The sequence below is a fragment of the Myotis myotis genome, unplaced genomic scaffold (assembly GCF_014108235.1).
Source record: "Myotis myotis isolate mMyoMyo1 unplaced genomic scaffold, mMyoMyo1.p scaffold_m19_p_6, whole genome shotgun sequence".
Taxonomy (NCBI): Eukaryota; Metazoa; Chordata; class Mammalia; order Chiroptera; family Vespertilionidae; genus Myotis; species Myotis myotis.
Window position 1 is genome coordinate 38,670,229 of NW_023416368.1, and position 25,837 is coordinate 38,696,065.

Genomic DNA, 25,837 nt, shown 5'->3' on the forward strand with positions numbered 1-25,837 from the left:
TCCTGGGTTCGATTCCAGTCAAAGGGCACATGCCCAGGTTGTGGGCTCAATCCCCAGTGTGGGGTGTGCAGAAGGCAGCTGATCAATGACTCTCTCTCATCAGAGATGTTTCTATCTCTCTCCATCTCCCTTCCTCTCTCTGAAATCAATAAAAAATATATACTAAAAAATGAAAATTAAAATGTTGGGGGGAAAAATGTGGAATGACCTAAATTTCAGTGACTAGAGAATGGTAAAGTGCACCGTGGAGAATATCCTCCCACCCATGAAGCTGAGGCTCAGAAGACCACACAGGAGGCTAAAAATGCTAAGTGAAACCGCCGACCATACAGACATCATCAACGCATGTGGAAGAGATGAGGGAAAACTGCTACAAGTGGTGGGATTTTAGAGTGGGCAACTACAAATGTATAACAAACACAGATCTGATTTATAATAAAAAATAGACATCTTCTCCAAAGAACTGTATCTTTCAAATATATATTAATATAACCTGTCTCAATAACTAGAGTTACTTTAGGACTCTACCTTAAGGACACAATTCCCAACTCAAACACAGATTTGGGTGCAAGGATGCTTATAACAGCCATGTTTATAATGGTTTAAAAACTGGAAATGCCTAAATGTCCAGGGGTAGGAAAATAATTTTTAAAAAAATCATGCTAGAGCTGTACAATGAGATATTAAGTGCCAACGGAAAAGTGTTTTGAAGAATTTTTAACTGGAGAAATCATCAATGGTATAATGTTAAAAAAAAAAAAATCATTATACAAAAATGTATAGTGTCCTGGCCAGGTTGCTCAGTTGGTTAGAGCATCATCCCAATACACCAAGGTTACGGGTTCAATCCTCAGTCAGGGCACATACTAGAATCAACCAATGAATGAATAAATAAGTGTAACAACAACTCGATGTCTCTCTCTCTCTTCCTCTCTCTCTCAAATCAAATTTTTAAAAAGTATGTCAAACAGAGACCTAATTATTCTACATAGAGAAACATCAGGGAGACTATACTGCAGCATTAGAAATGTATCTTTTGATTGAGGACATTTCTTCTTTCTAGACATTTCTAAATTTTTCCAAATTTTTTTTTCTGGTTAATCCTCCATGAGGATATTTTCCAGATTGCTTTTCAGAGAGAGTGGAAGGGAGGGGGAGAGAGGATGAGGGGAAGGGGAAGGCGGGAAGGGGGAAAGGGAGAAACACCGATGTGAGAGAGAGACACTGACTGGTTGCCTCCTGCACACGACCCAATTGTGCCCCAACCTGGGGCGGGGAGTGAACCTGCAACCCAGGTACGTGCCCTTAACCCGGAATCGAACCCTCAACCCTTCAGTGTGAGGGCCAATGCTCGAGTCATGGAGCCACACCAGCCAGGGCAATTTTCCCAAGTTTTAAAAAAATAACAAATACCTATTTCTTCTATAATTGTAAAAACTATGAAAAACAACCACCATAAGCAGAGCTACCCTCTAAGTTCTGCCCCAACGGCAGCCTTGGCGAAGTTTTCCAAAACTCTACGCCCAGTCAGCAGCGAGTTTGTCCTTCAGGCCACTCACTCACCTGTGAGTGTTAAGAAGCTGCTGTGAGCCTGGTGGTGGGAGCAGAGGCCCACTGCAATGCCCACTACAGGGGTGGCTGCACCCCGAGAAAGAAGGAGGCATCTTCAGGAGCGGCATGCTGGTGGAAGGCAGGTGGGGGCTCTGACATGCCCCTGGGGTGTGTGGGGCGGCAGCAGCAGCAACAGGGCATTCTGAAACCTGTGCAGGGAATGGTGCTGAGGGGGTGGTGGGCAGCAGGTGTGGGTGGGATGGTGAACCAAAGGATCCAGAGTGAGATGGGATCAGTGACACTGGCTGTGGATGGTGGCCAGTGGGGCTGTTGGGTGGAGCAGTGAGGTCTGAGTGCCGGCGGTGCTCCGAGATGGGGAAAACCTCACCTGTGGGCACATGGGGGAGAAAGGTGTCAGAGTAGGGGCCCAGACCCCTGGGAGGAAAGCCCAAGGACCTGCTGCCCCAGCACCCTGCTTACTGCAAACAGAGGGACGTATTTGGGCACAGTAGACCCATGAGCTTTTGGGAATGTCTAGCAGTGCTACCTTGGGCTGGAGAGGTTTCTCTGCAGGCAGCAGCTCGGCTGGACAAGCTTGAGAAGCCCAGGCCTGAGGGAGAAGGCATCAGGAATGCCAGCCCCATGGAAGGCCATACACCTCTACTGTGGCACAAGCAGGGAATCGTATTCTGTCTGTCAGGGTCTCTCTAAGACCTGCTTGCTAGGTACTCCTCAGACCTAGAGCAGGATCTGCAGGAGCCAGCAGAGCAGCAGGCTGAGATTCTGTCTCTGGGCCATGAAGAGTGAGATTCTTTGGTGGCCCCAGATTTCAGAGAAGTAAAAAAAGGCTTTCATGACTTTGGTTTATGCACCAAAATAAGTGGAAATATGTACTGCTCAACTCTCACAGTTGAGGGGACAGCACCCCTCTGAAGAACTCAGCCCCTCCACTTACAAGTAGACAGCAATCCCATATTTACACAGTACATCAATAAGCCATGATTTTTTTTTTTCTTTTGGTCTCTGAGGATTACCTCAGGGTCTAAAGAAGGCACATAGGGCTACGAAATAGGCTAATAATCATGGCAGCTTGCAGTGTCATTCTCTTGTGGATAGAAGTGGAGCCTTTTATACCCACCCCATAGGTGGAGAAAGGGGAGCCTAAGAAGACAAAGGCACCCAAGTCCTCTGTGCTGCTGTAGGGGTCAGGTGTTCTGTGATTTAGGTCCTAATGCCCTAAGGGCCCTCCCAGACTTCATCAGTGCCCACCAGGTCCCCTTCTGGCTCTAATAGGAATAGCTACCAGAGCCAATGACAGCAGTGTTTTTTATCTTCAGAGTCCTGGGGAAAGGAGTGCCCCCCTGCTTCCACTAGAATAGCTCTACACTTACTTAATTTAATAACTGATCTTCTGGTTTGTTTGAACAAAGTGGTTAGGAAAACACAGCTGTCTACACTTCTGAAGCCTGTCTCTTTCCCGAGCTGGGACACTCACCGGGGATGGAAGGAGGACTCCCAAGTGAGCTGCCTGGAACAGTCCCGCTGGAGTGTGGGGAGTTCCAGAGGCCCGAGAGCTTATGTGCTGACAGGAACGAGCTGGGATCCCAGTCCCCTGAGTTTCCATGGCAGGATGAGGACGAGGATGAGGATGACGAAGAGGATGACGAAGAGGAATGAGAGTCACCCCCACAAGACTGTGATTTGCAGGACGTGTGTGACAAGGATATCTGGAGAAGAGGTAAGAAAGAGGCTCATGATGAAACAGCAAACATCAGAGCCAATCCTTGGCTGCCTAAGCTTACCCAGGAGAGCTTTCTCCTCTCGGCCAAAGCACAATCCCCACAGCTCCAGGTGCAAGGGCAAATGTGGGCCAAGTTGCTCCCAGTGGGCTGTGCCGCTCCCAGTGAAGTAAAGTGTGTGGATGCTGGTGAGAGACTTGGGGGAAGGGGAGGGATCACAGAGAATGCCTGTCAACTGTGGGCCTTTGGGGAGTCCAGAGAGCTCCCAAGGAGAGAAGGGTCTGTAAGTCAGGAGTCCTGGCAAAAGAGAGGGGCTGGAGGGGAACAAGAAACAAGGATGGTCTGATTGCTGATTCAGGAGATTGAAGACTTAGATGGCTCCCAGCACCTTGGAGGCCTTCTGAGGCACACTATAGACCAGCCGTGGGCAAACTACGGCCCGTTTGAAATGAATAAAACTAAAAAAAAAAAAAAAAAAGACCATACCCTTTTATGTAATGATGTTTACTTTGAATTTATATTAGTTCACACAAACACTCCATCCATGCTTTTGTTCTGGCCCTCCGGTCCAGTTTAAGAAACCATTGTGGCCCTCGAGTCAGAAAGTTTGCCCACCCCTGCTATAGACCCTCAAACTGACTTTTGCCCTCTATGCCATACTGGTTGGCTTTCAAGCTGCCACAGAACTGAAGGCAGCATGGCCACATGTAAGGAGTAGAGGTCCCTATCTATCAATTCCTATGAGCTGTCCCTCACATTTTACCCAGACTCTCCTCAGGGGCCAGTGGGCTGCCTTACGCCTCTCTTCTTCCCCCGCCATGTGACCCTAAGCCACTAATGCTGTGTGGGTACAGCCCAGCGGTCTCTCAGCACCTGGGCATAAGGGCCATCCGAGGAAAGCCACCTGAGAGGACAGGGAAGGAACAGTTCAACAGCCTGACTTCTTTGGGTGGGCAGCCCTCCTGTACTCAGGAGCCCCTTCACAGTGGTTACCTACCGCCACTGCATGCTCTCGACCTGTCTGCCTTTCATCTTCCTCCATGCTCCTTCGGCAACTCTGGCAGACCCATAGAGGCATCTCTCCTAGGAGATTCTTGACGAGCTTTGGCATGAAGTCAGGGGGCAGCTTCTCACCCTGCAACACCAGTCCGTTTTGGGAAGGGCCTTCTTCCCAGCCTTTGCGTTCCCGATGACACAGCAAGCAACAAGTCTGCACAGATTGGCTGGAGGAGGGGGGAACCTGTCCAAAAGACAGAAACAGGGTTTCCCAGGAGGGGAAAGGCTGCTTAGAAATAATATTAGCAATACTAATAATGTCACTTATTATGTGCCATGCACTGGATTAGGCACTTTACATAATTTTAGCCATTGTAAAAGCTCTGCAAAGTAGGTGTTATTATTCCCATTTTTAAAGATGAAGAGACAGATTTTAAGAAGTTAAGTAAGTTGCCAAATGTTGCAGAGCTAGTGAGTGGTTGAACTAGGATTTAAATCTCAGTGACAGTGACTCCAAAGCTCATGCTCAAATGCCTTAATGTTCCAATGTCCCCAAGTCTTGAAGTTTAAAGAGAAGATGTCCCTTCCTTGTCTGAGATGTCCGTGAGAGGCCACAATCCTTGTGTTGTCTGTGCAGTCTACACACAAATCCCATCTGGAAGGAAAGAATATTTCAGGTAATGCAACATGTGGAAAGACATGTGGGTTTCCTGAAGAGCTATGTAATTCCATTAGGATCACAGCAGCATTTTGGAGGAAGGGTTTGTATAGCTAGTCAAAGGCATCAACTGAATTGAAAACTGAGTTGGAAGGAAGGTAAGGCAGACACCTGGTGCTTCTGAGAAGCAAAGGTGTGGTGAAAAGAACCTGGGCTTTGGAGGTCAGACCGACATGTACTCTAACACCTGCCTGACCACATGAGCTGGGTGACCTTGGGCAAGTTATTTAACCTCTCAAGCTCCAGTTCCTACCCACCTTGCAGAGCTGTGTGGCTCAATGCATAAAAAGGGTAAGTGCCTACCCCTGTGCATGCCCATAGGAGAGTCCCAATACATAGTAATTCTTTTTTTTTTTTTTTTAAATATATTTTATTGATTTTTTACAGAGAGGAAGGGAGAGAGATAGAGAGTTAGAAACATCGATGAGAGAGAGAAACATCGATCAGCTGCCTCCTGCACATCTCCTACTGGGGATGTGCCCGCAACCAAGGCACATGCCCTTGACCGGAATCGAACCTGGGACCTTTCAGTCCGCAGGCTGACGCTCTATCCACTGAGCCAAACCGGTTTCGGCACATAGTAATTCTTAACTGGACTTTTCTTTTTCCCTTCTAGGAGAACTTGACATATGTATATAAGTTTTCTTTCACATTGAGGGGTACTGACTAGGAGGTTAATTGGATTTAATGACCCTAATTAATGGCTTTCCTATGTCCTACAACTTTGTAGTCCCCTCTCACTCTGACACTGGGCATGGTCATGTCACTTCTTTGGCCCACAGGATATTAGCAAATGTGCTGCCGGCATAAGCTTGAAAAAAATGAATGCATTGCTTCCTTGCATGGCTGGGCTTGCTCACTCTTGCACCTCTGCCATGTCATGAGCATGATCAGGCTAGCTGTTGGAGGGACATGAGGGACGTGTGAAGAAATCTGAGTCTTTCTAGACAATTGGCTGGCAGATCAGATACATGAGTGAGCACAGCTGAGATCAGCTAAGCCGGCTCCAATCTGCAGAAATACCCAGTTAACCCATCTATTCATGAGAAGTAATAGATGCTGCTGCTTTAAGCCACTATGTTTTGGGATGGTTTGTTACATGCAACTGTTAAAAGATAACCTTTCAAACTTACCGACCACTAGGTAACAGGTGTTCGCAGAGGCCAAGCAGAGGAATAATAAAGATTATCATTCTCAACCTACCAGTAAAATTAATGCCATCATCTTTTTCTTTTTAAAATATATTTTTATTGATTTCAGAGCAGAACACAGAGGGAGAGAGGGATAGAAACATCAATGATGAGAGAGAATCATTGATTGGCTGCCTCCTGCATGCCCCACATGGGATTGAGCCCGCAACCCGGCACATGCCCTGATCGGGAATCGAACCATGACCTTCTGGTGCATAGGTCAACGCTCAACCACTAAGTCATGTCGGCTGGACAATGCTATCATCTTTTTTCAAATAAAATCACCTTCTAAGAGTCAGATGGAATCAGAGTATCCTTAAATCTGTCACATTACAATTACTCTGACTTGGTCCCTGATTTCTAGGGAAGAAAAGGGACCAAACAGTAGTACCAGGGACATCAGGAAACATTTAGGGAAGTACAAGGACCTTTGAAAAGAGTACCAGAGACACAGAAATCTTACATGTGCAACTCATATGAGATATTAAGAGCCTACACCAGTGATGGCGAACCTTTTGAGCTTGGAGTGTCAGCATTTTGAAAAACCGTAACTTAACTCTGGTGCCGTGTCACATATAGAAATTTTTTGATATTTGCAACCATAGTAAAACAAAGATTTATATTTTTGATATTTATTTTATATATTTAAATACCATTTAACAAAGAAAAATCAACCAAAAAAATGAGTTCACGTGTCACCTCTGACACGTGTGTCATAGGTTCGCCATCAATGGCCTACACGGTCTCTGCCAAGGGAACATTTTAATGAGCAAGGCAGCTGCTCAGTAGCAATTACAACAGGGTACTGCCTCCTAGAATCCACTGGTGGTATCTCATGGAAAGGGTGGAAGGTGGATAGAGGAGAATGATGGTCAGAGAAATTAAGGCAAAAAAGACCTTTTTTCAAAGTGTACCCAGGAAACTTTCCATGTCTACAGTAAGCCATAATAACTGCAGAGGAACAAGGTGAGGCCAACACCCACATTCCTTCCCTATAATGATGGTGACCACAGTCTTAAGGCAAACACCTGAACATGTAATTTTAGTACAACAGAGCTTCTTTTCAGTTAGGTGTTAGATTCTAAAGTTACTATATTAGATGAAAATCTTTTATGAGTAAATTTATTCTTGAAATTCTCTATATGGCCTGTGAAGTATAGCATATGTGTTTTAGATATGACCGAGAATTCAAATGTACAATATACATTATAACAATATAAGATTAAGTGGGGGTTTTTTCTGTTTTCTTTTTTTAATATATATATATATATATATTATTTTAGAGAGAGAGGAAGGGAGAGAGAGATAGACAGAAACATTGAAGAGAAACATCATGTATTGGCTGCCTCCTGCAGTCCCCCTACTGGGGATTGAGCCCACAATCCAGGCAAGTGTCCTGACCGGGAACTGAACCAGTGATCCCTTGGTTCATGGATTGATGCTCAACCACTGAACCACACTGGCTGCTCTTTTCTTTTTTCTTTTAAAAGCAAATACAGAATTCTTGTAAGTTAAATGTGTTACCAATAGACTGCATTTAATGCCAGAATAGGTGTGGCAAGTGCTAGGGTGTAGCGGAAACAATACTGGCTTTAACATCCTGGGCCTCTATCACTTACCAGTTGTATGATGCTGGGCAAGTTATACTTAATCTCTGTCTCCTCATCTGTAAAATGGGGTTAAGTCTGAACTTGTATAGTCAGCAGTGAGCATTAAATGTGAGAAAGCACCTAGTCTGGTGCCAGGCCCATAATATGTTGCTCAACATATGGTACTAATTATGAACCAGATGGGAGCAAGAGAAAACAGTACTTAAAACCAGGACTAGGGTGGAAAATATAGAAATACAGGTGACTGTATTTTACAAGAATGCAAGTATTTCTTACATGCCATGACTCTAAGGTGACTTGTTAGACATCTTAATCTCTGCCCTCAACTCCATGAAGTCATTTCTTAAATTCCCCAAATACTCTGTATTCTCCTACCTCATGCCTTTGCCTAAACACCATTCCTTCCCATGTTTACCAATAAGGAGTTGGGCAGGGCTTAAATGCCCAGCTTAAATCCAACCTTATCCAAGCTTTCCTAGAGAGTTCCTCTTATAATTTACCTCCCTTCACATATCCCACAACACACTGTGCCTTGGTTATAGCATCTATGCCTTCCACTTATTTTATTTACCTACCTCTTCCTTCCCTAGAAGGCAAGCACCAGGTCTGATTCTTGTCTGGTTCCCTCACAATGCAACACAGGGCCTAGGCTTAGCTGGGCACATAGTGGCTAAATCAGACCTGTTAAATGTTCCCAAGGCAATATTGCTGGCAGGCAGCTTGGTGAGACACTGCTTGAAATTATTGCTTCCCACAAAGAAAGGCCATCTCCCTACCCTGGACCTTCACCCAAATGGTTCTAATCCAGCGGTTCTCAACCTGTGGGTCGCGACCCCTAAAAATACATCCTGCATATCAGATATTCACATTACGATTCATAACAGTAGCAAAATTACAGTTATGAAGTAGCAACGAAAATAATTTTATGGTTGAGGGTCACCATAACATGAGGAACTGTATTAAAGGGTCTCGGCATTAGGAAGGTTGAGAACCATTGTAATCTAATCTCAAGTGTGAAAGAATATAAGATTGCATTCCTTGGAGATTATAATGAGATGCCTCTGTTCATGGAAATAAAGTGATTTTCCCTACAGCCAAATTGGTACACACAATAAATGAGATTAGCCACCAATGGAAGTGAATTTATAGGACAGTTAAAGAGAAAAACACAGAGCCTGGGAAGCTAATTAACTTTAACTGAAGTAAGGATGATACCACCTACATTGCATAAAGTTGCCCAGAGGATTAAGTGACATTAGAGATGCAAAGCTTACCTCAAGGGATCCACACAGTAGACACTCAATCTATTATCTAGGCCCCTGGGCTACTGTGTTCTTAATAAGTCTACACCAGAAACTAGCTTATCCACTGACCTGAGTTTGGTACACTTGAGTCCTTCTTTCTAGGCAACCCCTAAAACTGTCTTAACCCTCAGCCTTGGTGCCTGCACTTGGGTACAATGCCTGGTGGAGCCTGGGGACTTTTCTATCTGACATTTTCATCTCTAATTGCCAGAGGGTGGTGAGAACCCCAAGCTGTGGAGATGTTATATTCAGTCAGTACTACCACTGTTCCTTCACATTTTTGCTTTGGCAGAGAAAAGCTCTTGGTTCAGAATTCCCTTTGACTGCAATCTCCTGCCATTTTCCAAATTCCGGGAACTTGTGACCCCTTATACCTTGAAGTCAACCCAGGCTTCCAACTAACTGTTCTCAAGATGTGTTTTTGCACTTGGCACAGTATTCCCCCTCAAAGAATATGACCAATAAATATTTATGAAATGAATGAAGCATTCAACCATTTTTCTTCATCACAAAGGCTGATGGAATTGATTCTTAAACCCAGCAGCCCTGGGCAACAACTAGACCTTGGCAGACACAGGTCTAGACTTAGGCGGGGGGGGGGGGGGGGGGGGCGGTTAGAAAGTGGTTCTAGGGGTCCTCTTGAGTTGGGATTTGCTCAAACAAGCTCCAAGATAATTCTATCTCACTCTCTGAGCAAAACCAGAATTTCTGGAGAGTGTGGGGTTACTCACACGGGACCCATGTTATAGCACGCATATCCCCAGAGCAGTCAAGGAACCAGGTGAGCCCTAGACTATAGCTACTCCCAGCCCAGGGGGTTCTTATGTGCAGCCATTAAAACCAATATCTCTGTTCCCTCATCTGACCAGGCCCCGAGACTTTTCATCTAAGAAACATTATGCTAGGCAGTCTAGTTTTTCCTGAATAAAAGAGATAAAAATCAAAGAAAGGAAAAGCCACTCTTTTCATAGAACACCATTTCCACTTAAAAGAATGGCTGACAGCCGAAACCGGTTTGGCTCAGTGGACACAGCATCGGCCTGTGGACTGAAAGGTCCCAGGTTCGATTCCGGTCAAGGGCATGTACCTTGGTTGCGGGCACATCCCCAGTAGGAGATGTGCAGGAGGCAGCTGATCGATGTTTCTCTCTCATCGATGTTTCTAACTCTCTATCTCTCTCTCCCTTCCTCTCTGTAAAAAAATCAATAAAATAAAAAAATAAAAATTAAAAAAAAGAATGGCTGACAAACTGATTATTTGAACTTAGGTTCTGTCAGACATTTTCTTAAAAAAAAATAAAAATGAGCCTGTTACTTCAAGAAAAACAATTTATTTATGACCAATGATAAAATTCAACCTTTCAAGCAAAACTTAGAATTTTGGAAAACCTGTATCCACCATCATGAGCTTGACAATTCCCCAATACTTAAAGGCTTTACTGATGTAACTGGAATTGATGTTAACAAATCTTATCTATAAAATGAAATGGGAAAACATTTGGAAAATCTGCATAGCTCAGTAGACCTATTTTCCAAAGGATCAAAGCATGATGTTAAAGAATCACACATTGCCCTGGCCAGTGTGGCTCAGTTGGTTGGAGCATCATCCCGAACACCAAAAGATTGCGAGTTCGATCCCTGTCCGGGCGTGCAAGAGAGGCAACCAACCCCCCGCCCCCTCTCTCTCTAAAAAACAAAAACAAAAGCAAAAAAAGTCAAACATTGGTCAAAAATCCAATAACTTTAATGTAAATGAATATTTACACTTCACTGATATGGTCACAGATTCCATACTGCAAAGAAGAACATCAACTATCATTTGGAAAGGCTATTAAAATACTCCTCCCATTTCCAACTCCTCATATAGGTATCTATATGAGACTGAATTTTTTAATGTATTTCAACCAAAACAATATATTACAAAAGTCTGAATACAGAAGCATATATAAGAATCCAGCTTTTTTATATTAAGCCAGACATTTAAAGTTTTGCAAAAATGATAACAAGACCATTCTTCTCACTCATTTTTTAAAAATAATTATTTTTTCATTAAAAATTATGTTACTGTAACAGGTATAATATTGCTATTCTCAAATGAATTAGTAACTAAATATTTTTACTTTCTCAGCTTTAATACTTAAATTGGTAGATATCAATAAATATAACCAACAAAAGCTCTTCAGGTCCTCAATAATCTTTAGGAATGTAAAATGGCCCCAACACCAAACACTTTGAGAACTGCCAAAATGCACAAAAAGCAATAGTGATAAACAATGATATAGTTCACAGCATTACCTGGATAGCTCTTTGGAGGCATGAATAAATTTCCACCCCAGCCTTTTTGTCCATAATTTAGGGATTAAAGGGGAATAACCTGGGTCACCAGACAGCTGTCAAGGACTGCTCTGAAGCTGGATCAAATTTCTAGCACTAAACCTGCTTCTATTCCTCTCACGGATTCCTTATACAGTATGTCCACGAGTACCTGTACATTTGTAGAGGGTTCCCCAAGACACAATGCTGTATCTAAATAGAGGCTCTACAGCAGCTTCCAAATTCTATTCTGAAACGGCCCGTTAGAGCACTCTACTCTGACGGCACCCGACTTCAATAGCTCTCCTGTAACCAACGCAGGCAGAGGACAACAGCAGCAGCAAAAATTCCCTTCCAGAAGCAGAGAAAATAATGAATTCCCAGTCTAGAAAGACTCATCAGCTCAGTCATCACCACTTACTCTTCTGTGCACTCATTTATTTCCTCATTCAACAAACATTTTAAGAGCCCCTACCTGGTGCCAACCATTGTACTAGGTGCTGGAAAACATAAAACTATATAGAGCTCCTGCCTTAAGAACACATGCTTAAACCAGGCAGGCTCATGCACTGTGTTGTCAATGTTCCCAACCTACCTGGATGCCTCATTCGTTTGAAGAATCAGGCAAGAACATAAATTAAAATAATACACAATTAAAATACACAAATGAAAAATAAACAAACAACCAGGATAGTGGGCTTCTTTACTTAATGTAAGCTTATTATTTCCTTTTTGAATACCTATCCAGTTTAATGATCTTCCTTTAGCTCCCCTTTCCTATCTTGGTCTTTCTTTAATCTCCAGGCTCCTTTCTGGTTGAGCTTACTACCAAGGCACTCTCTGGCCCCTGGCATTCATGACTTGGCCCCAGCTAACCTCTCCATGCTCCATTTCTACCTGAGAACCTTAGGCTCTATTCATACTCAGCCCGTCAGCACTACTCCTTGGCAAATTCCTACTCATTCTCTAAGATCCTGGTTAAAGGTCAATAAAGATTTGAAGGACCAGATAAGTAGAGCTAATTATGTTAGTATTGTACCTATTATTTTGTACTATAGACATATTCTCTCTCTGTCCCCAAACTCCTGGTAGAATGGGAGCTCTTTGGGGGTAGGGAGTGTACGTTGGTCACTTAAGTGTGCCCAGGAACCTAGGGTTGGCTTGGACCTGGCACAAAGCAGGCCTTTACTGAACAAATGAACAGCCCTGACCAGGTAGCTCAAATGGTTAGAGCATTATCCTGATAAGCCAAGGTTGCAGGTTTGATCCCCAGTCAAGGCACATACAAGAATTAACCAATGAATGCATAAATAAGTGGAACAACAAATTGATGTTTCTCTCCCCCGCCCCTTCCTCTCTTTCTAAAATTAATTTTTTTAAAAAAGGTGAAATAAATGAACAAATGCTTAAAGCCCATCTGGCTCATGTCTCAGCTGACTACACAAATAGAATCTAAGACACAGCTGAACGAGACATGCTATGTTAAAGGCATGACTGCTTCACTCCAGGCCACTGATGAGGGCTTCACTGCAAAGAATCTCAGACCATTCTTTTTTTTTCCTCCAGACCATTCTAATGCTGGCAATCAGAGCTGCAGTTAATTCTCAGGGAGCTGATATCACAGTACCTCAGCACCCTGGAGCTTTCACTCAAACTCCCACCCAGGCTGTTGACTCAGGTCCTCCCAGGAGGCAGAATGGTTGTTTCATACCATAAAGTCAGTTTGTGGAGAATCTACTCTTGTTATACAAGCTGAGTCAAGGAGAGGGTAGTATCTCTGACCTCCATGGCCTCCCCCCTCCCCCCGCAAGGCTAGCTCATCCATCGAACCTACCTCCTGGGTGCAATCAGCCACAGAAAAGCTGTTGTTCACTGACCTGGAACTGTATTACCTACTACTCTGTAACCCCAGCACAGATATCTCATGGGTGGAAGAGTATGAATTTTGGAGGCAAGACTGTTGTGAGTTCAAATCCCCGTTCTGCCATTTTCAGTATGATCTTAGATGAGCTTCAATTTCCTCATTTATGATAATAGAATAAAACCATACTTCACAGATTTGTGAGGACAGAAGGAAATAAATTATGTAAAGTACCTGGCCTGGGCCTGGCACACAGTAGGTGCTCAATACCCGTTAGTTTCTTTCCTCTTCTGTCCTGGAAGAAATGACAGGGAAACTTACTAAGTGAGACTTGTCCAATCCAAAGTTATTACTTGAAGCACAGGACAAAGGACTAGACAGGTGACCTTCAAGGCCTCTTTGAACCCCTCAGAATATGTTCTTTAGCTACAACTTTCTAATAACCTTCATTGTTTCAGGTCCCTTCTTTCTACCTTAGTTTCCCTATATTCATTTCAGAATGGAGGCAAACAACAAGGAGAGTTGGAGATCTAAGATTCTTGAGTAGGGACTAAAAAGGAGATGGCCTATAGGACTGCAGCAGGGCAAAGAACCAAAGGGTGCAAACACAAGGCCTTTCCTGGGACATAAGTACAGTCCTTGTCTGCTCTGCACACCTTGTCACAAAGAACCATTATCCACAAAGCGCTCACTCACACTTCCCTCTACCTCTTCCTTTTTAGGATCAGTTTGGGTGTTATATCTGCCTAAGTCCATAGGCAGAATAAACTGCTTTGCTCTGGAATGCCCTAACACTTGTTTTACATATATCTTGAATAGAGCTTATCACAGGTATCCCAGTTGTTGAAATCTACCTCTCCACAACACTATGAGCTTTCCATGGGCAAGGCCTGTGTCCCATAGTTCAATACATCCCAATCATTCAGTAGAGGTGGCAGTGCAAAGTAGGCATGGGTCACTGTAGCCGGTCTGGCTCAGTGGATGGAGTGTCAATCTGCAGACCAAAGGGTCCCAGGTTCGATTCCAGTCAAGGGCACCTACCTTGGTTGCAGGCTCCTCCTCGACCTGGGCCCTGGTCAGGGCTTGTGGAGGAGGCAACCAATTGATGTGTTTCTCTCACATCAATGTTTCTGTCTTTCCCTCTCTCTTCCACTCTCCCTAAAAATCAATGGAAAAATATTCTCACGTGAGGATTAACAAAAACAAAAAGATAGGCATGGGTAAATGTTCTGATACATAAAGGAAGATTAGCAGTTGCAGAATATCAGTAATAAGGAAACAACTGAAGAAGCAGGGAAAGTTTGTTTTTTGTTTCTTTAAAACTAAGGCTGTTTCTATTCCTGCTCCACTCTAGGATGCCCCATTCTTTAAAGATATTCTAGGCCTCTTGTCACTCTCCCATGAGTTGGGTGCTTCTTGCCTCTGGGTCTCTATTATGCTTCCTTTGTTTAGACAGTTTCTCCCATTTTGTCCTCAGGAGAAACTTCTCCTCAACCTTGAAGGCACTCTGAAAAGCCTACCACGTCTGTGCATCCTCAGCATCAAGCATCCATAATAATCATAGCTACCACCCGTGCTCAGTGCTTGACATGCAGTACTGGCTAAACCCTAACGTGAGCCTGGCATCACTGTCATTTTATACATGAAAAAACAAACCAAGAGACTGAACTAGCATTTGAACCTTAATGCAGAGGAAGCAAAGTTCTTCTAGCCTTACTGCAATTACTATACACTATAGGCACAGTGCACAAAATTCATGCACTGGTTGGGGGGGGGGGGCGGGCAATCCCTCAGCCTGGCCTGAGCCCTCTCACAGTCCGGGAGCCCTCAGGGGATGTCCAACTCACGGTGTCAGTCAGACATCCCTAGCACTAACCGCCCCCCCCACCCCCCCACCCCCGCAGGAGAGGCTCCCGCCACCAGGGGGCAGCTCCTGCATTGAGCATCTGCCCCCTGGTGGTCAGTGTGTCATAGTGACCAGTCGTTTTGCCATTCGGTCGATATGCATGTTAGCCTTTTATTATATAGGATGTGTTCTCTAGACCATGAGCCCCTATGGACAGGGACCATGTCTGATTCACTCTGCACCCCCAGTTTGCCCAGTGCTTGGCACAGATCAGGTGTCTATTTGTGTTTGCAGAATAAATGCACACCCAGGTCAAAGAAGAGGAAGACTGAGCATGGTGTGTGCAATGAACCTAAATGAATGACTGCCAGCCTGGTCCAGCAGTAGGAGCAGGTAAGAACAAAGTGGTAGGAACTTACTTCTTTTATTATAATTTAGTTTAACAGCCATTTTTTGAGCAAATAAGGACGATGCACAATAAATACCCCAGAAATGAATTAAAACATCACCCCATCCTCACAAATTCTAGGTTCAGTAAGTAAAGGTTAGGATCTTTATAGTCCATCTAATAATCAGATATTGAGCTTATAGCTCTGGGATGTTTTAAAGAAATTAAAATTTTAAAAATCTTGGCGAGTAAGCCTTTATCTTCAAAGGCCTTTTGGCATTTTTACATAGTGAATTTCTATAGGCTTACAAAGAAGAACCAGAGGCAGCAGGAATCCCCCCTCAGCATTATTTCCCCCTACATGCAATGAAAATGTCCAGGCGGTGATTTTAAGGAGGAGGTCCCTGGGTATGTATGTCCTGAATAAAGACCCTAGCACAGAGGTCATAATGCTTGCTGAGTAGATTAAACATAATGAGATGGTTTTAATAAAGACACTGACTGATTATCTGCTCCAGTCCCTTGAGGGACCAAGTTTTAAACTCTGAGCAGTGGGGGAACCATATCTCCAGAGTCCTTTTAAACTAGGTTGGGCACAGTCTCAGGGGATGCTATAGGGAGAGCAGAGATGGGAAGGGCAGCATGAGTTCAACCCCCACCAACTGCTGATTTACAGTCTAGCAAGTCTCCTGGGGGTCTACTGAGCGTGCACATCTGGATTACAAACTGAATGGTCCAAGAGAAACCTAAAGACAGCCAGCAGAGCTGGCAGTGAGAACATTGACTTTGGATGGGCATGTGGCACAGCTCCTGTCGCACACTACCTCTGACTCCTGAGCTTGTGTGAGCCTTGATGTACTAGGTGCTATGTGGGTTGCTTCACATTCTCTTGCACAGTTGCTGATGAGGCTTAGAGAGGAGAGGAACATGCCCAGGGTCACAAAACCAAGAGCCTGAGCTTGGAGTTCACCCCAAGTCTATAACACTGAACACTATTTCTTATGCCTACTTCAAGTTTTTTCCCCTTTGCTAATAAGGCAGTAACTGTCTTCTTGTGAAGTAAGGGAGGATTTCGGTTCTTTAAATTATTTTTTTTTTTTTTACAATATACAAAATAAATCTTTTACCAGATGGATTTGGGTTCTTAGTGAACAAATCAATGTAGTTTAGTGGCCTGAAACAATTGGAAGTAGACTTTGGGATCCCAATTAAGCTCAAGATACTGTATTTAAATATGTACATGTTATGTAAATGAGTGGAGGGGATTTGATGAAACCAGAGTGGCCTATGAACCTTAACTCAGGAAGCAAAGCTTATTGCAATTACTATACACATGTTCTCTAGACCCTGAGCCCCTTGTGGCCAGGCACTGTGTCTGATTTGATTCTGCATCCCCAGATAGCCCAGGGCCTGGCACAAATCAGGTGCCCTTTACATGCTAAAGAGGGCAGACCATTCAGAGATTGCAGATTACTGCCTTTGTGGAAATGTGGGCTCAGCAGCAGCAGTTGCTACAGCAGCAGACTTCTAGAGTTTTAAGAGATGGCATAAATCCAGTTTGAGTTCAAATCAAAACAAAACCAGAAACAAAACGATGTGTGACTTGGGGCATTAGAACCTGACTGTGGACTGGAAATGGCCCGATTTGCCACCTCAGGCTTCAGCTCAGCATAGAACACTGAATTCCACTTTACTTACCCACTCTGTGTACATAAGACAGGGTTATAAATGGCAATGGGAGCAGAGATCCTCGCCTGTGGGCAGAGCAATGACTGATCCTTTCAGCAGGTGCTTTTCCCGGGGCACAAAAAAACTGCTTCTGGCATACAGAACCCCCCCTCCCCAGCAAAAAATTTGGGCACAATCAGAAGAGAGTTTGTCAATCTGTTTCGTCTCTTTGTGGCTACAGAGAAAAAAAAAAGCTGTGTTAAATCCCCCACAGGACACCCTTTGGGGACGGGGGGTGCACTGAGACCTATAGTGGGAGATTTGGGCAAATGTTTAGTTGTTTTGAGTTTCTGTTTCTTCATCTGAAAAATGGGATAATAGTATTTATATCCTTCAGTTCATTCATTAACATTTGTTAATCACCAAGGATGGAGTATAATGGTGATTGAGATGGTTCCTGCACACTCAGAGTTTATGTAGCAAAAGTAGACCAATAATTATACCAAGTTAACTCATCACATTTGTGCTAAATGCTGAGGAGATACAGGGGTGGTGGGAAGATTAGAAGTAAGGCATGTAAATGCCTGGCATGAATGAAATGGAAGGTTAAGCAGTGGAGTAGGTAAGAACATGTTGGGAATGTACCATGTTAGTGAAGGTTATAGCTCTTAGGAAAGATGCATCCTAAATAAAAACTAAATGATTAAGCCATCATCCAAACTTTCTGGCCATGAATACTTTAGACTGGCTAAATGGCAGGGCACCCTAAAGTATTATTGTATGGTTTGAATGAGGGGAGAAGACAATAGAATAGCTCCCTGGCTCTCCCTTCCCCCACTCTCCCCTTCTGGATAACAGCACTCCCAGAGAGGGAAAAGAAAAAGTTAGGAGGGGAGGCAGCTTCAGGGTCAGAAGTCAGACCAATGGAGGGTGGGTTCCAACCTGGGCAGTCTCATTCCTCTGGAAGCAGTCGCAGCCCAGGGTAGGGGATGGGGGTGAAGGTGGGGCTTCTGACACTCAGTAAGTAGTGACATTTTAATTAATTAAAAATTTTATTATGATCTGAGATACAAAGGAGACCAGCATCAAAATTGGGTTATAATAAGCACAGGTTCTCAACAGATTCCTTCTCTCATTCCCTAGTTCTTTCTACTCCATGTCAGAAAGGCCCTGGCTAGGTGTGGAGGACCAGGTAGGTGACACAGACTGTGCCCCTGTGGAGTTTACAGTCCAGTGTAGGAATAGACACATCAACAACATGTTTCATCACAGAATGGGGAGTGAAACCAGAGGAGAGCACTGGGGCTGTGGGCACAGAGGGGGTACCTCACACAGCCAAGGAGGTGGGGGCTTTCTGGGAATGGTATCCCAAATGGCATCCCCACTCACATGCACAATTCCAGAGACTCTACTAGAAGGCTGTCAAGAGCCATGCCTTCTGGCTGCACCAGCCTCCCAGAGTCCCCTGCTGCTCGATGCAGTGTCTGCAGAGCCAAACGCATCTTCAGCCACGCCTCAGCCTCATCCGGCGCCGCACGGACCCTCCAAGACTCCTGCAGGAGCCTGCCTTCCCTGGCAAGCTCAGCCAAAAGACCAACTCAAAACTCCTTTGTCAAAGCAAGCTTAGGGCGAGCCACCCGGCCCCAGGTGCCACAACCCGCCCGGAGCACCCGTGGCTCCTGCCACCCGGGCCGCTTGGCGAACACTGGCAGGGTTACCTCCCATTAAACCCTTTGCCCAAAAGAAAGTGACCTTCTTCCAGGAGGCCAGCTGGAAGCTTTGGCGAGTCCTCTGCCTGCTCGCTCTCGGCAGAATTCGCCAAACCCAGGGACCTGAGGGGCAGGGCCGGCGTCTCGTGGGTCAGGGGTATGGAGGAGAACAGGTAGGCCCTGCTGGGTTCCCACCTCCGTGCAGGAGCCTCACCAGAGTCCCGCGGGCAGCCTGGCGCTCTGCTCCCACCGCCCCGTCGGGCAGGCGAGGAGGGAGGCCCCGAGACCGACGCCGGGGGCACAGCTGCCGAGGGACAGTGGCTGCAGGCAGTGAGGGGAAGGGGTGGAGCCGCTCTCGGGGGGAAAGGGAAGAGGCTGCGTGCAGCCTCCCAGGCCCCAGCGCCCCGAGATGGCCCGTGGGTGGGTGGGTGGGGGCTCAGGTGGGCCTGGGGACAGCGAGGGCAGAGGGCTGAGCCGTGGCCTCCGAGCCGGAGCCTGGTGTCCGGATGGGGGTCCCGCCAGGGCGGTTGGCTTCTGTTCCGGCCGGGAGGAGGCGGCGGGGAGGGGGGGGGGGCATGCAGCGTGGTCTCGGAGCACGTCGGGCCGTTCCTCGGCTTTGGAGAGAAGGGTCCAGCCTCGGCCCTCGGGGTACGATGGTCCATCCCCAAACCCGTTCCGGCTGCAAGAGTCGGAGCAGCCGCACCCGCTTCGCTCGCTCCTACCTGCGCCAACTTGGGCTCGTCCTCCTCCCTGGTTCCATCGCGGACGGGCTCCGCCGGCGCTTCGGGGGGCCCTGCACCCGCTCCGGCTTCCAAGCTCGGCGGCGGCGGGGGCTCGGGCACCTGAGGCTTCTGCGGCCCTGCGGCCCGAGCCCGCTCGCGCCGACCCGCGCCTCCGCTCAGCCTGCTCCGCCTCCGAGTCATGCTGCTGCCCGCGCCTCTCCCTCGCTCCACTTGCGCCGCCGCCGCCGCCGCCGCCGCCGCCGCTCCCCTCTCAGGACAACAGCCAATATGGCGGCGCCCGGCTCCCCTCGGCCGCTGCCAGCAGGTCAGAGGGCACGAGGAGTCCGCGCCGCCGCACTAGCCCCCGAGGCTGCCGGCGCCATTTTGAATAAGGTCAGCACCCGGAGTTCCGTGGGAGAAAGAACGTGGTGGGGAGACGCCCTCCCGGTCTCGCGACGTGCGCGAGGAGCGGGTGCCCGCAGTGGCCAGCGCACTGCCCGGCCCTTATCGCGTCATCCCGTAAATGGATGGAAGGAAGGATGGATGGATGGATGGATGGATGGATGGATGGATGGATGGATGGATGGATGGATGGATATCTGCATTGCAATGGCACTTTCACACCCATCACCTGACTTCTCACACTCAGAGGCAGGTGCGGCCGTTCCCACTGTGTAGCGGCGAAAATCGAGGCTACAAAAAGCAAAATGCTCCACGTGGTCCAGGGCTCGTGGGCGGCCTGAACTGAAACGGACGAGAGGCTCGTCCAAGGCCTTTATTTGCAATGTATGGCCCCCTGAGAGTCTAGTGCTCGGTGCCTGGGACACGGGACTCCGGCCGGGTCCTTCTCCCCAGTCTGGTGGGGAAAGTGGACACTTAACACAGTTACAACCGGGGTGGTAACGGCTGGGTAACCGGCACGTACTAGCCAGTGCTTCAAAAAAAGGAGAGGATTGTGAGTAGTACACGAAGGAACATCTTTAAAACATATAATAATTGTGTATTGTTAAAAATGTTTCCCCCTTTTCCTTCTTTTTTGAATATATAACACATACACACGGTAGATTTTTTTAAAGTTTTTTTTATTGTATTTTAATTTTTTCCACCACCATTTATCCCCCCCATACCGTTCTCCACCTTCACCCTCTCCCTTCTCCCCTGCAATCACCATACTATTGTCCATGTCCATGAATTCTTTCTTTTTTTTTTCTTTCCCCCCAGCTGTCAGCCTGCTATCTATGAGTCTGTCTCTATTTTGCTTGTTAGTTTCAGTTTGTTCATTAGATCCCACATATGAGTGAAATCATAATGGTATTTGTCTTTTGTCACTTACTTCACTTAACATAATGTTCTCCAGGTCCATCCATGTGTGGCAGAGGGTAAATTTTTCCGCTGAGTAGTATTCCATTGTATAAATGTGCCATATCCAGTCATTTACTAATGGACACTTGAGGTCCTTCCAAATCTTGGCTATTGTAAATAATGCTGCAATGAACATAGGGGTGGGTGCACATATTCTTTATTTTTCTTTTTTTAAAAATATGTTTTCATTGATTTTAGAGAAGAAGGGAGAAAAATAGAGGGACAGAGAGAAATATCTCTTGGCTGCCTCCTGCATGCCCCCTACTGGAGCATCCAAGGCATGTACCCTGACTGGAATTGATCTGGTGCCCTCTTGGTTCATGGGTCAGTGCTCAACCACTGAGCCACACCGGCCTGACTGCACATATTCTTTCAAATTAGTGTTTTGGGTTTCTCTGGGTATATTCCAAGAAGTAGAATCACTGGGTCATAAGGCAGTTCCATTTTTAATTTTTTGAGGTATCTCCATACTGCTTTCCACAGTGGCTGCACCAGTCTGCATTCCCGCCTACAGTGCACGAGAAGGGTTCCCCTTTATCCACAACCTCCTGGAGTGGAGGAGAGATGAGGTCCAGTGTGAAAGATCTGATGCCCAGGGTGAGAATTGGACCTTCCCTGAGGGTGATGGTGCCTGGGCACAGTCCCTACTACTGTAAAATGGTCTCTGTAACAACTAGGCCCAGAGGGCCTGGGAGAGGTCAGGGCAAAATCCAACACACTTGTTACAGAGACCACTGTGCAATAGTATGAACTGTGCAGATTTAACAGCTATGTGTTCTAGGATGTAAATAGAAAATTGCTAGTAGAGTAGATTGTTTTATTGGAGTGACTGGTAATTGCTCCAAATCACTAATTAAATGGGCAAGAGCAATTGAACCCATGTTACAGGGCCACGAGGGAAAACCATAAAGGCAAGGAATGAAAACGGCAGACAGTATTGAAGAACTTGATCTTGCCTGGGGTGTTTGGGAAGCAAATCTCCCAAAGGGAGGAGAGACTTCCTGTTCCTCCCTACCCCATCACGCATCTGGCCTCCAAGTCTTGTTGATTCTGCCTTCAAAACATTTACTCCAACCCTAGCTGGTTTGAAAGCTCAGTGGTCAGGGCTTAGGCAACCAATCGATGTGTTTCTCTCACATTGATATTTCTCTTTGTCTTTCCCTCTTTCTTCCACTCTCCCTGAAAATCAATGGATAAATATCTTCGGGTGAGGATTAACAACAACAACAACAATAAAATATATGCATTTATTCCAGCAAGAAGAAATCTCTGTTCATAAATTCACCTGAATATGTAATTAAAGTTTTCTATAACTCAACTTAATTTCTATTTTGAACTCCCATTCTGCTGAAGTGGCAGAAACTTGATCTCAACTAATTGAGGGTTTTACCCCTTCTCTGGGGTTATATTTAAGGCCCTGAGCTCTAGTAGTTTGGTGTGTGTGTGTGCGCGTGTGTGCTGGAGGATCGAGTTTTCAAGGTCTTCCATACACACAGGCATTCATAGAGATACCTTTGGTCCCCACTGGTTACTGGCGATACCTGGCTGTTCTCAATCTCTGCTAGAGACCATAGCTCTCTCCTTGCCTCATGCCACTCTGGCCTGTGGGAATCTTGCTGAGATTACCTAAGGTCCTTTGTGCCTAGATATATCTCAGAGACATCTCCACACTGGATTTTGCTGCTCCCCATGGTAGCATTCCAATCTCTTGGATTCTTTGCTCCTTCCTCGGGCCCCTCTCTGCTCTCATCACTTCCCTCCATCTACTTTCTCTTCCTTCCTTTCCACCAGACCCCTGAAGCCCTCATTTGGGGGTCTCTGGTGGATCCAAATAGATGGCACTGTCTTTCTGACTAAGGTTCTAAGCATACTGGAAGATGAAGCCAAGTATAGGCAGGCAGAGTCTGGATTATTCCCTTATTACTGACAAAGACCAAGCATTTGCTTATTGTGGGCTTATACTAGTATATTACTGAGCCCCTGAGTTCGGCAGACTCCCCCACACTCCCTGTGATGGCAGTGCTTGACTGGTAGGCCTCCCTCCCAGAGCCCCGGGAGGGGCAGTGAATTTGTACCCCTGCAGGCAGGCATATCCTAAGAGAAGACGAGCAGAGCTGAGCGGAGCCTGTGCCATATTCTCCCCAAATACACTATCAGATGAGTTACTCTCTCCCAAGTGCAGAAGTATCTTGCCAGTGGCACCTCTTCATCTGGACCAGTTCTCCCTATTCTCTTGCTCATGAAGTTTCTTGCAACTTTTTGGCTGTCTGAGATTTCACTCCTTTCCCCTAAGTCTTTTTGAAACCAATTACAGAAGTACTTAAATCTTTTCTTTTCTTTTTAAAATATATTTTATTGATTTTTTTACAGAGAGGAAGGGAGAGGGACAGAGAGTTAGAAACATCGATGAGAGAGAAACATCGATCAGCTGCCTCCTGCACACCTCCCACTGGGGATGTGCCCGCAACCGGTTAGGGCTAAATCTTTTCTTTTTTTTTTCTTCTTTTTTTTTTTTAAATATATTTTATTGATTTTTCACAGAGAGGAAGGGAGAGAGATAGAGAGTCAGAAACATCGATGAGAGAGAAACATCGATCAGCCGCCTCCTGCACACTTCCCACTGGGGATGTGCCCGCAACCCAGGTACACGCCCCTGACCGGAATCGAACCTGGGACCCTTCAGTCCGCAGGTGGACGCTCCATCCACTGAGCCAAACCGGTTTCGGCGCTAAATCTTTTAATAAATATTTGGAAAATAGACAAATGTAGATAGAATTCACCTTAACCGGTTTAGCTCAGTGGATAGAGTGTCGGCCTGCGGACTGAAAGGTCCCAGGTTTGATTCCAGTCAAGGGCATGTACCTTGGTTGCGGGCACATCCCCAGTGGGAGGTGTGCAGGAGGCAGCTGATCGATGTTTCTCTCAATGTTTCTAACTCTCCCTCTCCCTCCCTTGCTGTAAAAAATCAATAAAATATATTTTTAAAAATGTAGATAGAATTCTATAATGAATTCCCTTGCAGCCATCACTCAGCTTCCACAGTTATCAACTCATGACCAGTTCTAAATCATCTATAACCACTCCCCAAAACTCCTGTATTATCTGAAACAAGTCCAACACATTCCAGAATGATTCCTTACTTTGTTTTCTGTCCTGTCACATCACACTCCTGAGGGTCAATGAGCACAGAATGGACCAACTATTTGAAAGAGGGTGGGGGTGAATTACTAGAAAAAAGAAGGGAACATTATGAAAACATTATCCTGCCATAGTAGTTATGCTATTTCTATTTTCTTTGTTACCATTGGAGTTTAAGACTCATCATTTATCTCTGGCAGCTCCCTCATAATTATTCTCCTTGCTTCTTTTCTCCCTCTGCATTGCTGGAGTTTCTTGAAGTAACCACCTGCACCAGAATCACTTGGAAAACTTGTTAAAATGCAGATCACTGGGCCTCTCTCCAGCCCCGCTGAATCAGACTCTATAGTGGGTTCCAGGTGATTTTTTTTTAAGCAGCCCATATGATTCTGAAACACAGTGATATTGAGAACTGCTGTTCCAGTCGAGCCTTCATGCTGTCCCCACACTGTCTTCAAGCACCATCTCTCTCTCTCTCTCTCTCTCTCTTTCACACACACACACACACTGAGGACAATCCAGGAGGCTCCCACCTACAGGATAAGTTTCAAGTTATCAGGCCTGGTATTTAGGGCCTGCAGCAGCCTCTTTCCTTGCCTCTCTCTTCCTTGAACCCTGGGTTCCAGCCCCATCTTACAACGTTGGTACCCTCAAACACTTTTTGTATTCTCTCCCTCACCCTCCTAGATCTGACAAACTTGTACTGATCATTTGTGGGCCAGTCTAAAGGTCTTTTATTTGAAGCCATCTGTAACTCACTCCTCTGTACATGGTAGTTGAAAGGCCTGGGCGTCTGATGTACCTTGCAATCTAAGCACTGCCACTTACTGACCATGTGACCTTAGGAAAGTCCTTGATGTCTCCGGGTTTCAGTCTCATTATCTAGAGAATGAGGATAAAAGCAGTGTCTCTTAGGACTGTGAGATGTAAATGGAGACCTTAGCACCATTGGGAGACAAAACTTTACCTTTGTCCTCTTAGGGCAGCGGTTCTCAACCTGTGGGTCGCGACCCCTTTGGGGGTCGAAAGACCCTTTCACAGGGGTCGCCTAAGACCATCGGAAAACACATATATAATTACATGTTGTTTTTGTGATTAATCACTATGCTTTAATTATGTTCAATTTGCAACAATGAAAATACATCCTGCATATCAGATATTTACATTACGATTCATAACAGTAGCAAAATTACAGTTATGAAGTAGCAACGAAAATAATTTTATGTTTGGGGGTCACCACAACATGAGGAACTGTATTAAAGGGCCGTGGCATTAGGAAGGTTGAGAACCACTGTCTTAGGGTCTCTGGCTGGGCCTGAGAACTAACTTGACAGAAGATAGATTCATAGGAGAGAGGTATACAGATGACCCATGGGGAACATGGGTCTACTTATATGTAGATTTTTCCCCATAAATATTGTAAATGTATTTTCCTTATGATTTTCTTTTTTTAATTTTTTAAATATGTATTTTTATTGATTTCAGAGAGGAAGAGAGAGGGAGATAGAAATATCAATGATGAGAGAGAATCATTGATCAGCTGCCTCCTGCTTGCCCCCTACTGGGGATTGAGCCCACAACCCCAGGCATGTGCCCTTTACTGGAATCGAACCTAAGACCCTTCAGTCCGCAGGCCAACGCTCTATCCAGTGAGCCAAACCAGCAAGGGCCCTTATGATTTTCTTAATAACATTTTAAGGGAGGAGCCTGCAACCAAGGTACA

At 45.6% G+C, this 25,837-nt stretch overlaps 1 protein-coding gene across 14 annotated transcripts in view; it reads right to left on the reverse strand.

Annotated features, from left to right (window-relative positions):
• Window positions 1-19,951, reverse strand: part of FAM193B (family with sequence similarity 193 member B) — a 36,020-nt gene extending 16,069 nt beyond the window's left edge. For 3 of the 14 annotated variants that reach the window (XM_036312031.1, XM_036312025.1, XM_036312020.1), the window contains exons 1-4: window positions 19,615-19,950; window positions 4,288-4,572; window positions 3,047-3,278; window positions 1,564-1,939 (exon numbers count right to left, since the gene is read on the reverse strand). In XM_036312031.1, coding sequence (XP_036167924.1) covers window positions 1,564-1,939; window positions 3,047-3,278; window positions 4,288-4,572; window positions 19,615-19,815 — 1,094 coding nt within the window. In that variant the 5' untranslated portion in view covers window positions 19,816-19,950. The other 11 variants (XR_004968073.1, XM_036312021.1, XM_036312029.1 and 8 more) reach the window with 10 other exon arrangements.
• Window positions 19,952-25,837: the final 5,886 nt, after the last annotated feature.